The sequence below is a fragment of the Geotrypetes seraphini genome, chromosome 9, assembly GCF_902459505.1.
Source record: "Geotrypetes seraphini chromosome 9, aGeoSer1.1, whole genome shotgun sequence".
Lineage (NCBI taxonomy): Eukaryota > Metazoa > Chordata > Amphibia > Gymnophiona > Dermophiidae > Geotrypetes > Geotrypetes seraphini.
This window is the reverse complement of record NC_047092.1, coordinates 157,487,812-157,504,047: the sequence shown is the minus strand read 5'-3', so window position 1 is coordinate 157,504,047 and position 16,236 is coordinate 157,487,812. Positions and strand designations below refer to the sequence as shown.

Below are 16,236 nucleotides of genomic sequence, written 5' to 3'. Positions count from 1 at the left end.
TAATAATGTAAACACCTATCCAAAAATACAGCTGTCAAAGGTCAAACCCTTCTTTAATTCAGAAATTTGCTGCTTTTACTAAATTAAAGTGATCAGAATATGCTGAGAAATGTTGGGCTATGTCAGAGAGAAAACAGAACAGTAGGAACCAGGCTGTGGTTCTTAAGTCAGATTTGTATGCAACTCAGAACTTGTAGATTTTAAGCTTCCTGCTGCTTACCTCTGCTCCAAGCTGACAAAAGGGTTATAGTATAGAGTTCCCTCTAAGGAACTGCATGCACAACCACACACTGTTCTTAATGTGACCATGAATCATTCCTGAATCTGCTGCAGGAGTCTATACTGCTCAGTGAAATCAAATGAAGCCACAACTGTGTTCTTAAGTACAAGTCATTCTAAAGTCGGGTGTCTGTAACTTGTGGACTGCCTGCACTAACATCAAGATGACCCATACCAACAAGACAAGTCTTCTTAGTTTCAAAATTCAAAAGCTTAGTTCCATAAAAACTCATCCATCATACAGAATACACTCATAAGATAATTAAAACTGACAGAATGGACAGTTTTCTCAGGGGCTCCAAAAAAGATAAAAAACAAAAAATCAGTAGAGATTGAAATTATTTAAGGCCTTGTGTATAAACAATTTTAAACAAATAAATTACTTTATTTCTTAAGTGTTGGCATACCAAAGTTGTTATTTTCAAAAAAGTGCACTTCATTGTTTACATTTCTGGCACAAATACTTTCATCCTCCATCCAGCATGGGCACCTGAGAAAGCAAAGAGAAAACAACCAATAGACAACCAAGCACGTGTGCAGCCTCAGCCCTATTCAGCTTATCTAATCTACACTGGTACATAAAATATGGCAAGTTATCAGGAGCTCTGCTAAGTAACGCACTCATTTTGAATTATCAGCATGCACTTTAGAGGGTGCAAACTAAAGCTATAATTTAGACTTCAATTCATAAAAGCGTGATCTGGCATACAGTGGTAAAAGGAATGACCACCACTGCAAAATGTCACTGTTGACGCACAACTCAAACTCAATTAAATGTACTGATAGTTTTTGAAAAAAAAAAAAAGTCTTAAACCTGTTTTACTCTGGGGTTCCTTACTCTGACTAAACACCACCTAAAAACGCAACTCAGGTGTCACTATCAAAAACAGATCCAATCCCAAATACACCTCTAGATAATAAAGTACAAGTAATTGCAAAATGGGAGAAAAAACAACCTCAGAGACCTTTTTCAGGCAACAATGCTGCTTTTACCAAGCAAATGTAGCAGGTCATGTCTCAATCACTGGACTTTAAAATGCTAAAGCTTGATTTTTTGTGTGTTTTAATTTTTAACTTTTTTTTGTTAATTTCAGATATTCATTAAATAGATTCAAACAACGATAGTGCTGCACTATCTGCAGTAGTTTGGATTGCGCCGCGCTGAAACATCAGCACCAAAATTTTAAAGCCCAATGCCATTTTGTGAATGCATTTCATGATTGAATAACACCAGCACCTTCCCCTGAAGAAGCCTTATTTGAGATGGTGAAACGAGGGCCCCGTTGGGCTTTAAAATTCTGGTGCTGATGTTTCAGCATGGCGCAATCCAGTCAATTGATCAACCACTTGCGCTCTGAGGGCGCCCACCGGCCCTGAACTGGCACACTGCTCCCCAGCCCTTGAGACTTGTATCCATCGACAGGGATCACCCAATCCGAGATCCAGAGCAGAAGGCCCCTAGACAGCAAGAGAGGACTCAACCACCATGCTAGACTGTTGTACGCCACCGTTGTCCATGGCAGGGGTGCATGTAATGGGTCCCGCTGTGGATTCAAGTACAAAAGCAGAGACTCCTGCAGCAGATGCAGACGGGTCCTGGCCCACATCGATCATTGCCACCATGGTCCCTAAGACCTGGAAATACTGCCACACTGTCGGGATCGGAGAGGCCAAAAGGTCTCTGATAACCTGTTGAAGTTTCTCCTGACAGGACATGGATAGAAATACTGTGTTTTGACCCATGTGAAATCGAACTCCTAGGTACTCCAAATCGAAAGTTGATCACCCAGCCCAGATGACTGTAAAACCTGCCGGATAGTCTGACTCCCCTCAGACAGCGAGGGCGATCTGATCAACCAGTCATCCAGATACGGGTGAATCAAGATACCCAGGGAGCGAAGATGGGCTGCCACCACCACCATTACCTCGATGAAGGTCTGGGATGCCGTCGCCAATCCAAAAGGCAGTGCCGCAAACTGGAAATGTTGCCCCAGAACATGGAATCACAGATACTTCTAGTGGTCCAGGAAAAGAGGAATGTGGAGATATGCCTCCGTCAGATCCAGGAAGGCTAGAAACTCCCCCAGTGCCATCGACACGATCACGGAGCGCATCTCCATGCGCCATCACCTTCAGGGCTGCACTGACCACCTTGAGGTCCAGGATTGGTCTCCAATCGTCAGATCCTTTCTTTGGAATGATGAAGTATATCGAGTATCTCCCAGAGCCCAAGTTTTGCTTTGGCACGGGCTCAATTGCCGCAAAAGAACTAAAAGTCTGCGGACTATGGCCTGCACTCGAACCACCTTTTCAGGGTGGCCTGCAGATGAATCCAGAAAATACTCGGTCAGAGGACAGAGAAACTCCAATTTGTAGCCATCTTTGAGGACCTCCAGAACCCAGCGATTGGAGGTGATGGCATGCCATTCCGCCAGAAAGGCCGACAACTGCCCCTGATGCGCAGAAATGTTGGCCTGGTATCAGAACTGTTTCTTAGCAGAAGCTGCAGACCGACTTACCGCGAACTGCTGATGGTAGGACCCACTGAAGCGTGGCCTGGCAGATGAAGAGGACTATTGTCCCTAGGAAGGACCTGAATATAGACTAGAAGGCCCCAAATTCATAGAAGGGCAGACCTGCTCCCAGGCAAAGCTTTGGGTTTACAATCCTGAACACTGGTCATAAGGTCATCCAGACCCTGGCTGAACAGAAGCTAACCCTTAAAGGGCACCCACACAATGTGGGCTTAGAAGAGGAATCACCAGACCATTGCCAGATCCAGAGCATTCTGCATCCCGAAACAGAATAGGCATCCAGCTTGGCAAAAACTTTCAAGACGTTGTACAAGGTATCAAAAACAGCCCAAATGATAAAACCCTTTAGACACTAATGTTGCCAATACTGTCCGTTCAATAATCCAAAAATGAAATTGGCTAACACTCTTATTCTTCTGGGGGGAATGTATGAAATGAAAAAATGCTTTAAGTGATGGACATCAGTATGAGTCCTTCAGATTCAAAACGAGAGATTATGGGCTCAGGCAGAAACTCATTAGTGACCAGCACCAGACATCAATCTAAATAAGAACTGCTTCATAAATCATTTGGTCCTGTTTATATAATCAAATAGTGTAATTCATTTTCAAACATTCTCACCAAGGGAAAAGGAGCAATGAAAAAATTGATGAGTCACAAAATCAAGAAAATTTCTTAAAGTGCAAGTGCAAATATTGTCCAAAAATCCATACAGAAAATAGTGCAATAGTCCATAATGTGCTTCAAAATATTTCATAAAATTTCCTGTGTTTCAATAGAAGTACTTAATGCTGAAACAAGTTAAACGTGAAGCTAACAATAAAAGTTCATACAAAAATAGATAAAAAGGTTTTTTGAAATCAATAAGCGTGCAATTCATGTGTTGAAATAAGAACAATACTTGGACCCTATAGAGTTCATATTCTCTTATAACAATTCATAGCATCACTTGATATGGAGGGAATTTTAAATTAAAACTTTACTGCACAGGAGTATTTCGTTGAATCTTTATAAAAATATATGCTATCTTTAGGAATGAGTATTGCCACTCAAATTAATCGATAAGAGTGCAATTCATTCGTTGAGTCAAAAGCAATGCTTAGACCCTGTGAAGTTCATGTTCCCTTATAACAATTCAAAACATCACATGAAGAGTGGGGAATTTAATTCAGAACTCTATTGCACAAAAGTACTTAGCTGAATCTTTGTTGAAGTATAAGCTGTCTGTAGAAATAAATATCACCACTCGACAGAGCTCCGTTTCGCCACCTTTATCAGAAGTGGGGATTGCTAACGAGCTAAGCTTTAGAAAGACGCCAGAAGGGCTCATACTGATGTCCATTACTTAAAGCATTTTTTCATTTCATACATTCCCCCCAGGAGAATAAAAGTGTTAGCCAATTCCATTTTTGGGGTTCAAGGTAGCAGCCATGCAATCCACTCTGGAGATAAGAAAATCCAAATCACGAAGCACCATAGTGTCAGGATCATGGCACAGCTTGGAATGACATGCTCGAGCCACGAAGGAGGAGGCCGTTGCCGCTTTTAAACACCAGCCGCAGCCGAATTAAACAGATGCTTAAGGATGAAATCCATGCATCATCCTGGGATATCTTTCAGGACCATTCCTTCATCGGTGGGAAGAGATGTGCGCTTGGTGACCTATGCCACCAAAGAATCCACTTTCAGGGAAACAAAGCGCTTCTTAAAACATCTGCCATGGGATAAAGCCACGCCATGGCTCGAGCACATTTCAAGGGACCATCTGGAGTATCCCGATATCTGCAAGAATGTGAACATCGTCAGGATGACCAGGAAAAGAGGCAGATTGTGGCCTCTGGTTACTCATGAAGGAACATTCAGCAGTGGCTGGAAGTTCCTACTGCAGCTTCAATTCCTGCAGAGATTCAGAGATCAAATCCATAAGATGTGCAGGCTTGAAGAATCTGCGCACTGTGGGATCCTCCCCCAAATCACAGGCTCTACATGGGTCCATATCCTGAATATCCACCAGATTCGCCACATCTGTGACCGCCGCAGTACCGGCCAGTAAAAGTAGAGGAATGGAGAGAATGTCTGGCACAACTGCGGGCACAGCCGATGTACTTCCAGGTGCCTCTGCAGAAGGCAAGAATAAAGAGACTGTTCCCTCGGAGAAGGGGTCCCTGTGACCGGTACAGAGGACAGTGTAAGGGAAACAGGTAAAGACTTTAACTAAATATGCCTGATAAAGCATATTCACAAATTCTGGGGGAAAACCATCCTCCGCGGCGGAAGCCGACTTCTGCACCTCAGATTTGGAATGCTTTGAAGATATTTTAGATTTTTTGCCGGATTCGTGCTTGTGTTTCGCTGAAACATTGCCAGCGCACTCCCCAGGGTCCCCTGAGGCTTGAAGAACCTCCCTGGGGGTCGAAGGCCCCGCTTTTGGGCAAATCTCACCCCCCCTCGCAGGTTGCAGCACACGTGGAACATGGCTGCACATCCGACAACCATCCACCGCAAATGAGGCATGAATCCATCCCACTCTGCCCTGGGAAGGCATTCTATGAAATATCACAAAATGAAATACGAGCAGAAAAGATAAGCTCCTACAGCCTGGCTTGTAGGAAAGAAGACTGTTGGGGACAGGAGCATGCTCAGTGATGAGGTATGAAGGGAAGGGGATAAAAGCTTCAAACATTTTGAGGCTTTCTACAGATCCCTGGCGGCAGGAGGGAAATAACCCACTGGTCCTGGAATAAAGTGGGATTGTACAAGAAACATTATTTCTTTTTATTTTATAGGTGTCATAAATAACATTTATGTGACGTTTTTATATCAGTTACATTGTTTCACTTTTACTTATTGTTCAATACTGTATTATACACCTATTCGATACCTGTAAAACAAAAAGAAATAATGAATAAATACTGTATACCCATATTTGGCCCACCCTGGATATACCCTTATGGCTAGCTTCCCTTGAAAAAAAAAAAAAAGAGGACACGTTTATTACACTGGAAACAGATCTGCAAAATCCAGATAAAAATATAGACTGCTGTATGTTTAGCTGGTAAAGCACCTTATGTTTGGTGTTTATCTTACATCAGTAACTTAGTAAAAGGAGGCACAATCTTTCAGATTGCTGGATTTGCATCTGTGGGCTTGGAGAATATACAAGATGGAGAAACTAATTGCAATCAGATGGTTTCAGCTCTTGTAGTTTGAGAAAGCTTGGAGAAGAACAGGTACAAGTGAATCAATTTTTCACACCGTTAAAAATTACAAAGACTGGGGGACACTCGAAGTTACAGGGAAATACTTTTAAAACCAATAAGAGGAAATATTTTTTCACGCAGAGAATAGTTAAGCTCTGGAGCGCATTGCCAGAGGTTGTGGTAAGAGCAGAGAGCGTAGCTGGTTTTAAGAAAGGTATGGACAAATTCCTGGAGGAAAAGTCTATAGTCTGTTATTGAGAAAGACATGGGGGAAGCTACTGCTTGACCTGGATTGGTAGCGTGGAATGTTGCTACTCTTTGGGTTTTAGCCAGGTACTAGTGACCTGGATTGGTCACTGTGAAAACGGGCTACTGGGCTTGATGGACCTTTGGTCAGACCCAGTAAGGCTATTCTTATATTCTCTAGGTTCGATATGTTCTCAGTTGAAAGGGCAAGACTGATGGTTACCTAATCCATCCAAATGATGGGGATGGAAGTGTTTGTCAGCGTGATTACATTACATTACATTAGGGATTTCTATTCCGCCATTACCTTGCAGTTCAAGGCGGATTACAAAAGAATTATCCAAGATGTATTACAACAAGAACTTACTAAAAATAAAAAAATTGGTCATTTTCAAAAAGAGTGAGAAATGGGTAAGGTTATTTGTTTGGGGTAGTTGGTTTTAGTGAGAGGTGGAGTTTGAGACTTGCGGTATTATTTCTTTTTTCAGAATTTTCTTGAAGAGTATGGTCTTTATTTCTTTTCTAAAAGTCTTGTAGTCGAGGGATGCTGTCAGTAGATTGGCGATTTAGTTGTCTAGTTTGGCTGCTTGAGTGGCCAGGAGGATATTTATTCCTTATACAATACTACTTCTTGGACAGATTGTCTCCATGGCAGTGTGCACAAATATTTATCATATTCATCTTTCTTCTATTATATTGGTATTGAAAAAAAAAAAAAGCAAAATAAGGATAATATTAAAAAATATATATGTATATTTACCAGTTTTGCATCTTTTTTTGGATGAAAGACTTTAAACATTTGCCAGTTTTGACATCAAAAAGTTGCAGATTGGGCACCCCCTGAGTGCCATCTTTACCTGCTGCAATAAAAGAAAAGAAAAACAGCATTAGCATACAAAAATTTTTACCTTTTTGTAAAACAATTCCATTTTCCCATTTTAAATGTTAACCCTTCCCTCTATTACAGGGTGGATCAAAGACCTCTCTTATATAGGTCCTTCTTCCTAAATGACTCTTTCCCATTCAGTGCTCATGAAAAATAAAAAGCTTTATTGAAGGCAGCTCTTAAATTTTCCTCAGGCTTTCAGCAGTTTGTCAGTTAAGTCAACAGCTCATACATTATGAAAAACATTGATTTTTGTTATATTTTTTGAATCTATAGCTATAAGAGTTGGATTGTAGAAACCATGAATCATTTTTCTCAGCTCTACCTCCTTGTATCCCTGGGTAGTACCCTCTCTCTTCAGTTCATAACAAAGCAAAGAGAGGAAATGATAACAAGGAGGGGATCGGGTGACTCCCCGATACGTTAACTTTGCAAATAAACATTGCAAATGCAAACTAAAGGTGAAACCAACTCACAACCTACCTGTGTGCAACCAGCACTAACACTTGTATAAATCTGTAAAAGCCTCATGCAGTGAGCAGTGGAACTCTAACCCACTGCCTTATAATAATTTTCTTTTCTTTTCTTCTGGCTGTCACAAGTCAAGTCACTGGAAATTCAACCCAGACTATTATTTGTAGGCTGTATCCATCTTTGATACGGCAGGGCATAAGGAATCATAAGCTGATCTACATGAAAGAGGATTATCGAGGTGAGAACTTAATCCTTCCAGTGCAAATTGCATATGAATCCTTATGGATGGGATGTACCAGAGCAGTCCCTCAAGTCTAGGGCAGGACAGGTGAGCTGCAACAGGCACCAAGGACCCAAAGGCCATGTCCGCTTGTGCTGACACATCCACTCTATAAAACTTTGTAAAGGTATAACTCCATGTGGCTGTCCTGCCCTGGACTCTGACCAAAAAGAAGATGCACTTCAGGAAGCATGAGCTTTCAAGGCGACTAGTGGTTGCATGGCGAAGAGATCGCCATGCAAATCTATCGAGAGATAGAAGCCTTAGAGGCTGGTCTTCCATGACGATTGGAGCTGAATAAGACAAACAGATGGTCTGAGCCTAAAATCATTTGTCACCTCAAGATAAAAGACAAGCACATCCAGCAACCTCAAAACCAAGTCCTGTTTCTTTTCACTTCTCCACTTTTTTCAAACACGTTTGAAAGGCAAAGCAGAGTATTCCTCAGACAATGCTACAGTGGTAGTGTATGTTAACAGGTAAGGGGGAACCAAGAGTTCTGCTCTGAAGCTGGAAGCCCAATTGTTTTGGTGGGCAGAAGTCCACATGTAGGCAATAACAGTGGCACATGTAGTGGGAGTGGACAATGTCCAAGCTGACTACCTCAGCAGGAGGACGCTGGATCCAGGGAAATGGGCGTTGTCCCAAAAAGGGTGCTCAACTGCTTTGTGAGATGCTGGGTGCGCCCAACATTTGATCTCGTCGTGTTGGTGGACAACAAGAAAGCCCCTCAGTTTTTCAGTTGAAGATTTGAGACAGGAAGCATTATAATGGGCACTCTCGTGCAACCTTGGCCAGCAAGAGAACTGAACTGAAAATATTTCTCTAGCACATGAAACCCGAGAAATTTTCTGTGATCTGGGAATTTGCAAGTAAGCCTCTGTCATATCCAGTGAGGCCAAAAATTTGCCCGGAGCCACTAAAGCAATGACTAATCTCACAGTTTCCATCCAGAATCTGGGAACTTTCAACGCTGCATTGACTGCCATGAAATCTAGGATTAGCCTCCAATCATCTGAGTCTTTCTTAGGCACAATGAAGTATATAGAGTATCTCCCTGAGCCTAAATCTGGAACCAGCTCTATGACTCCAATCTGTAACAGCATGTGCACCATCACTCTAACCTTCACAGCTTTCTCCAGTCTTCCCAGTGGACAGTCCAAGAAGAGGTCCAGGAGTGGCAATAAAATTCAAGCTTGTAGTCCTCTCAAATTATGCCCAGCACCCACTGATCTAAAAAAATATGTGCCCAAGTCTCCCAGAACTCTGAAAGTCTCTCTCCTATGTTGGGGAACTCGGAAGCCGACCTGGCGTCATTGGGAATTGGCTATGGGATGCAAGCCAGATACTTGCGTTCTCCTGGAGTTATCAAACCTTTGTCTAGATCCTTGATAGGACCTTTGAGACGAGGATCCTGTAGACTCATAACCCAGTCTTCTGTAGCCATGAAAGGAAACACGATTGGAGCTGCCTGATCCTCATGGTTTATTATCTGGCAAGGATTTAGGATGATGTCCCATTACACTTGTCATCAGGTCATCCAGTCCTTTGCTAAAGAGCATTTAAAAGGGGAGTCTGCTCAAAGTAGGTTTAGACACTGAATCTCTTACCCACTGCCTGATCCAGAGCATGCTGCGGGGGCAGACTGTATAAGCTGAGACTTTAAATCAAAATTCTGAGCATATCATAGATAGTGTCAGCCACATAATCCACCCCCACCAGGACAACGGGGGGCAAACCACCTCCTCCATGCCCAGATTCTGGCGTATTTTCAGACAGGCATGCACCACAAAGGATGCTGCGGCTCCTGTCTTAAGGCCTAAAGCCAGTGCCTCAAATTGTCTTCTGAGGATCAAATCTATTCTGCAATCCTACATATACTTCAGGATCACATTTAGTCCATTTAGTAACCTGCACTCCCAGCGAATCCACCTTAGATAGTGTAAACAATTGCTGAAATTCTGAAGCCATGGGATACAGTTTTGCCATTGCCTTTGCCCCCGTTAAAGGACCTTCTGGCGTATCCCATAACTTCTGAGGTTCATTGTTCTTTCCCTTCCTATTATTTTTTACCATAATTGTCTTCTCTTCTATAAATATTTTCCCATCCTTTCTTTGTGTTTTATTATGTTTGTAAAGTTAATCTTCAATATGTTTTGTAAGGTTTAGTACTCTGTTTGTTTGGTTGCCCCCTTAATTTTGTAATTTTACCGATATGTTCATTGCTTAGAATTTTGAATAAGCGATCAATCAAATTTATAATAGATTTGAAACTTGAACAACAGTGAAAGCTGTGTGGCCGAGACCTGCAGGGATTCTAGATCCAACTCCCGCAAAGAAACTGTAATAACTTCAGTTAAATTTGACAATTTGAAAAGTCTTCACACCATCAGATCCTCTCCCTGGTCTAGGGCTGCCACCGATTCCTGGCTGTCTGCACCAAACTATGAAACAGAATCCTCCAAAGAGAATGGTTTCTTGTAGAGCAATGAGATAGTGTACAACCCCCAAATCACCCCAGTCCTTTTCTGACTGGACCTCTGGTTCCTGCAGCTTCTCAGACTGTGAAAGGGTCCTTTCTGTGCAGTCAGAAAAAGTGGGTTTGGACAAAGGTATTTTCTGATATAGAAGAGCCAATAAAGGATTTATAACACAAGTTTATTGTATGGATCCACAAAATTGTTGACCCGGCACCATATTTCAGTGTTATCATACGCCTGTCTCAGGGGACAGAAATACACTAAAATATAAAACCAAATTAAAAACATAAGCAAAATACATCACCAAAGCGAAGACACTGTAAATGTTGTAAACAAAAACATACTATCAACAATTATACAGAACACACTGACAGAATAAATTATACACCGAAACATAAAATTAAACCTGGGTAAAGTTGTTATTAATACAGTCACCAGTATATATGGCATAATGCCTTGTGGATCTGTAAATTTCAAAACTACATTAAAAAAAATAAATCTTAAAAAAATGTATACATGTTGTTTGCGCACCTCCCTGCTGACATCCTGTAGGTGTTCACACATCAGGGACATAAACTCGGGGTCAAAGACCTGACCTGAATCCTCCAGGGACCTCTTCTCAGGGTCAGGTGCTTCCAATGCTTCACCAGCGATACATAGTGTTTTGAGACCCAGCTCTTGCGCTTTCTTTGACTCTGTGACTCATGACCCACAAAGGGACCAGAGGGGGCTAAGCCTATGGTTCCCAACCACTTTGCTTGCCCCATGGTACTCATACACAGATGATCCTTAGGCACCCATCCAACACAAGCTTGACATGATAGAGGTAAAACCACTTGAGGAGTCCATTACAAATCGATTTAAACCAATATGAAGGTGTTTTGAAGGCAAATAGAGGTTTTTAAAATAAAATTGGGACATTCAAGATGGCCATCATGGCAGCATTTTGGCACTAAAAAAAGGCCTATGGGAGCAAAATGCTGAAAATAGGTGGGGGACCCTTGGGATAACCCCAGAAAACCTTAGTTTTGCCAATTTCTGACCCACCCTGATTTTCCCCTAGACAGTAATGAGCTGTACTCACAGAACTGCCATGTACTGTTCCTGCATCAGCTTCTCACTGCAGCTGGAAATGGAGAAGGAATTTCTGCCTCAGACAATCAAGGCTGGCTCTTTGGGTTGCCTTTTATTCAGATTCCAATACCCGAAACCCTCGCTCCCTCACCCTCCCGCACGATTCTAATCAGAATGCTTTCCAGCACTTGGCACCGCTCCAAGTGTTGCAGCAGGCTGGCCAGGCAAGTACTCTTTTAAATAAGTGGTCGTCCTGGATTCAGACCCCAAAATCTGACTCTTCTCCCATGTAGAGCTGACCCGGGACTACTGGGAACCTCTTAGCATAGTGAAGTCTCGAAAAAGATCAGATTAAGACCCGGAAAGAACAAATCTAGTGCAGACAGAGGAAAAGACACCTTCTCAACTCACTTGAAGAGAGAGGACACTGCCCAGGAGAGAAACAACGAGGCGGAGCTGAGAGAAACAACTGATGCCTCTTACGAGGACAGAAGGCGCCTGGGGCAGAGGCATCCCCACGCCCTCCTCTGTGCCCCCCCCCCCTTCTACACCCCCCGCTTCCTCCCCATCTCCCACGCCACACTGGTGCCCTCCCTTCCTCCCCTGTACCTCTTTAAATCTTCGACAGCACAAGCAGCTTTTCTGACCTGCTGCTCACGTGGGAGTTGGCTTTCCCTCTGACATCACTTCCTGACCCCACAACTCAGAAGTGATGTCAGATGGAAAGCCAACTCCCCCTTACCTCTGTTTTTTTTTTTGAAAAGTATATTTTATTGCGTTTTATGAAAAAGTACAAACACTCAAATATACAAGGTGTACAACAGAATAAATTGGTTACCAAAACACAGCCCAACTTCACTGTATACCTGAGTGTCCCTCCCCGCCCCACTCCCATTTCCACTCCCAACACACAGCCTAAACAAAATTGAATAAAACAAAGTCCATTCCAGTGCAGTCCCTACACTCCCCCTTACCTCTTTAAATCTTCGACAGCGTGCCAGTGTGGTGGCAGGAGGGGGGTGGAGAGCTGCTAGTTTCCCCCACTAAAACAGCATCTAGGGCAGTTCGCTCCCCACCCTTTACTACGCTACTGTGTAAGGAATTCTATACTGTTTCCACTGGAAGCAGGGTTTCCCTATGAAAACTAAGGGGCCACAGGGAACTTGAGTAGTATTATACTTGTGTATTATGCAGAATGCATGGAATCCCCAAAGATAACCTGCACTGAAATCAGAATCATCATACTATCTCATTCATCTCCAATTATTAACTCTCTCAGCAATGAGATGTCATTTCTGGCAGCTCTGCTTTGGAAAAAGTAATACATAGGAACCGTTAAAGGAAGACAAGCAAGTATGAAACGCATACTTTCCTCAAATTTGATCCGACGATTGACTTATACATCTCTTTCAAAAACACAGTCATTCTCCAGTAACAGTACACACTTCAACGTTCAAAACATTGTATTTCTTCAAAATGTATTGCTTATCAATCCATAATATATTTATATCTTTGTTATTAATGGTCAGATCGAGTACAAAGATTCAGAAAGTTATCCAACATCAAACATTATCTAAGTATATCCCCTCCATCTTCACTCAAGAAAAAAATGATCAAACCAACAAATAGTTTTAAGTACTGGAGGCCTGGACTAACTCATATGGTTAACATTATCTGCCTTGAATCCTCTTTAGTACCCATATTTTATCTCCCTCCCTCAGTGACCTCAATCCCAAAAACCCAAATAAAACTTCCCTCCTCCATCCCCCCCCTTATACATTGGTCAGGTTTATACCCAACAAGGGCTAAAGGTAAAGTTTATTAAACAATAAATTTGAAAAAGACAATAATAATCGACAATCAAACTTTTAATCTGCTCAGACCAAGTTAGCACTCAATGTCACTTACAGCTGTATGTTTGCCACGTTGCCAAAACAGTCTTCTTTGGAGAAAATTCAAGGCCAATAGCTTTGGGGAGATCAAATGACTGCAGAACTCTGCCATCAGCAACATTCAAAATATTTATTCTGGAAGCAAAAGAGGTCATTTCAACAGGGCATGCTTAGATAGAGCATTTTTACTAGCTATTAATTAACCACCTTTAGTGCTGCAGTCTTTACAGAAAAATGCATCTTTATCAATTCTCATTTTAGACAACAAAAAGATCACAGGCCTTGAGAACATTAAAAAAGGCCTGTGCATTTAATCATGCAGCAAACAAACAGCCTCAGGTGGAATTTAAAATAGTTGTTTTATTGAAAGAGACATGCTCCATGGTATAGTATAATCTAGAAACTGCTGATGGGTTATCAGATCTGCTACTCTTGATGGCTTGTTTTCACTTTTGAATGTACATAGCTAATTCAGGTAAGTAATTGTATTAAATGTACCTGAGATTTCCCAGCTTCTCTCAGGGGGGAAGATACACCATAGCACAGGCACAAATCAACTACAAGCAGTCCCCAAGTACAGATGTCTAACTTACGTACGACTTGTACTTCATTTGATTTCACTGAGCAGAATTTCTAGTGGCACAGACTCCTACACTTCTCCTGCAGCAGATTCAGGAATGATGCATGGCCACGGTGAGTGTGAGAATTAAATGCCGCAAAAATCGGTCCATAGCCCTGACGCAGCTTGAAGGTGAAACGGCAGCTAGCTAAACATCGGCAAAGGGACTGACAGAGAGGGTAGGAGTGATAATTACCTGCATTTGAACATTCCACATCCACCCTGCCCTAAAGCTAAGTTTTTTAACACCTGAGAGAATAAAGAGACAGTACAGCACCATACTACTGATGAACATTGCTGTAGAAATTATGGCCAAGTGGGGACCTTTTACACACATCTGCTGGATTTCCTAAGATGCAAAGATACTCGGAGATTACTGTGATACTGATCAGAGAGACTGGCTTATGCTGCACCCAGTGGCATAGTAAAGGGGGTGGAGGTGGTCTGACCCGGGTGCAGTCTTAGTAGGGGTGCTGGCATCTGTCCTCCTCTCCTCTCCACCACCACCCCCGTACATGTCCGCCCCCCCCTCCCTCAAACCTCTTTGATTTTCCCTGTACAAGCAGCATTACGAACTTGCTGCCTGCGTCAGTGTCGTCTCTCTCCGACGTCACTTCCGGGCCCCGGGCCTAGGAAGTGACATCAGAGGGATAGCTGACACGACATGGGCAGTGAGTTCATAATGTTGCTCATGCCTGGAAAATTAAAAAGGTACAGGGGAAGGGAAAGGGGGCACCACTCACCCTCGATACGTCACTGGCTGCACTCATACATGCACAGAGCTTTTGTTACTCCATGCCAATGGGAAGGCACAAAAAAAAAAAAAATCATAGTTACAACAGCTCGGACAGTATTGGCTGCTCACTGGAAGACTTCTGAAGTTTCCTCCCTATAGCAGGTGCTGTGAAAAATAAATTATGTATGTCTAATGCCAAAATTGACAGCTCTGCACTGGAACTGTCTAAGATTGTTTGCGACAGTTTGGAAACTGTCAAGGAATACATGGATGAAGTTGGAAGCCTGAGACGCAATACAGCAGTGTGACTTTCTTGAGGTGTAAGGGAAGCATCCGAGGGGTAGAGGGGTTTAACTGTTGCAAACTAAGGTGTGCATATGTATTGCTTTTTTATACTCATTGCTGCCATGCATTGAAGAACTACAGTGTTTTATTTATTGCTGCTGCAATGTTTGAAGTTATTTTGTAAAAAGTTTAAAAATAATAATAATTAGAGAAAAGATAAGGATGCCTCCTCCTGCCAGCTTGGCATCAGAAGCCTTTAAGGGGAGGAAGATTAATTTCCCATCTCTCTCACTTGAAGAAGGAAAACAGAGGTAGGAAGTTCAATTTTTTTCTTTATCATGGACAGATAGGCAAACAGGAATGGGAGGGAAGAGAAGGCAGTTTGACCACTGGGAAGAGACTTTTTTCCAAACATATGCTTAGGGGAATGCCAAGCATATAACCACCCCACAACAGTAAACTTCTAGCATTTTCGATGAGCAGCTCATATCAGATACCAAAAATAATATTTAAAAAAACAGTATTACTTATAGCTTTTAAGAAATAACAACATAAGTTTGTAGCTATTTCTTTCTGATCATATTGAAGATCTGATAAGAGAAAGCAGATATTTAAAATCTTTTCTATTTAACTCCTCTAGGACTTCATGCTTTAAGTCACTGTCCTAGTGCCTGCCCTATTCTCAGCCAAACCTCACCTTGAGTATTGTGTTCAGTTCTGGTCTCCTTATCTCAAAAAAGATATAGTGACACTAGAAAAAGTTCAAAGAAAAACAACCAAGATGATAAAGGGGATGGAACTCCTCTCGTATGAGGAAAGACTAAGGTTAGGCTCTTCAGCTTGGAAAAGAGACAGTTGAGGGGAGATATGATTGAAGTCTACAAAATCCTGAGTGGTGTAGAACGGATACAGGTGGATTGATTTTTTACTGCATCAAGATTTACAAAGACTAGGGGACACTCAAAGGAGGAAATATTTTGTCACTCAGAGAACAGCTAAGCTCTGGAATGCATTGCCAGAGGATGTGGTAAGTGCAATTAGTGTAGCTGGTTTAAAAAAAAAAGGTTTGGACAAGTTTCTGGAAGAAAAGTCCATAGTCTACTGTTGAGACAGACATGGGTCGATAGTATGGAATACTGCTACTATTCTATTTTTTGCCATGTACTAGAGACTTGGATTGGCCTCCGTGAAGACAGGTCTGACCCAGTAAGGCTATTCTTATGTTCTTAACCTGTCAGTGCTGCATAATCC

General features: G+C 42.2%; 1 protein-coding gene across 3 annotated transcripts in view; it reads right to left on the bottom strand.

Moving 5' to 3' along the window:
• Window positions 1–16,236, bottom strand: part of EIF2A (eukaryotic translation initiation factor 2A) — a 66,402-nt gene that overhangs the window by 34,653 nt on the left and 15,513 nt on the right. For all 3 annotated transcript variants that reach the window (XM_033958741.1, XM_033958739.1, XM_033958740.1), the window contains exons 4-6: window positions 13,362–13,480; window positions 7,020–7,119; window positions 687–769 (exon numbers count right to left, since the gene is read on the bottom strand). In XM_033958741.1, coding sequence (XP_033814632.1) covers window positions 687–769; window positions 7,020–7,119; window positions 13,362–13,480 — 302 coding nt within the window. The remainder of the gene's footprint in view (window positions 1–686; window positions 770–7,019; window positions 7,120–13,361; window positions 13,481–16,236) is intronic.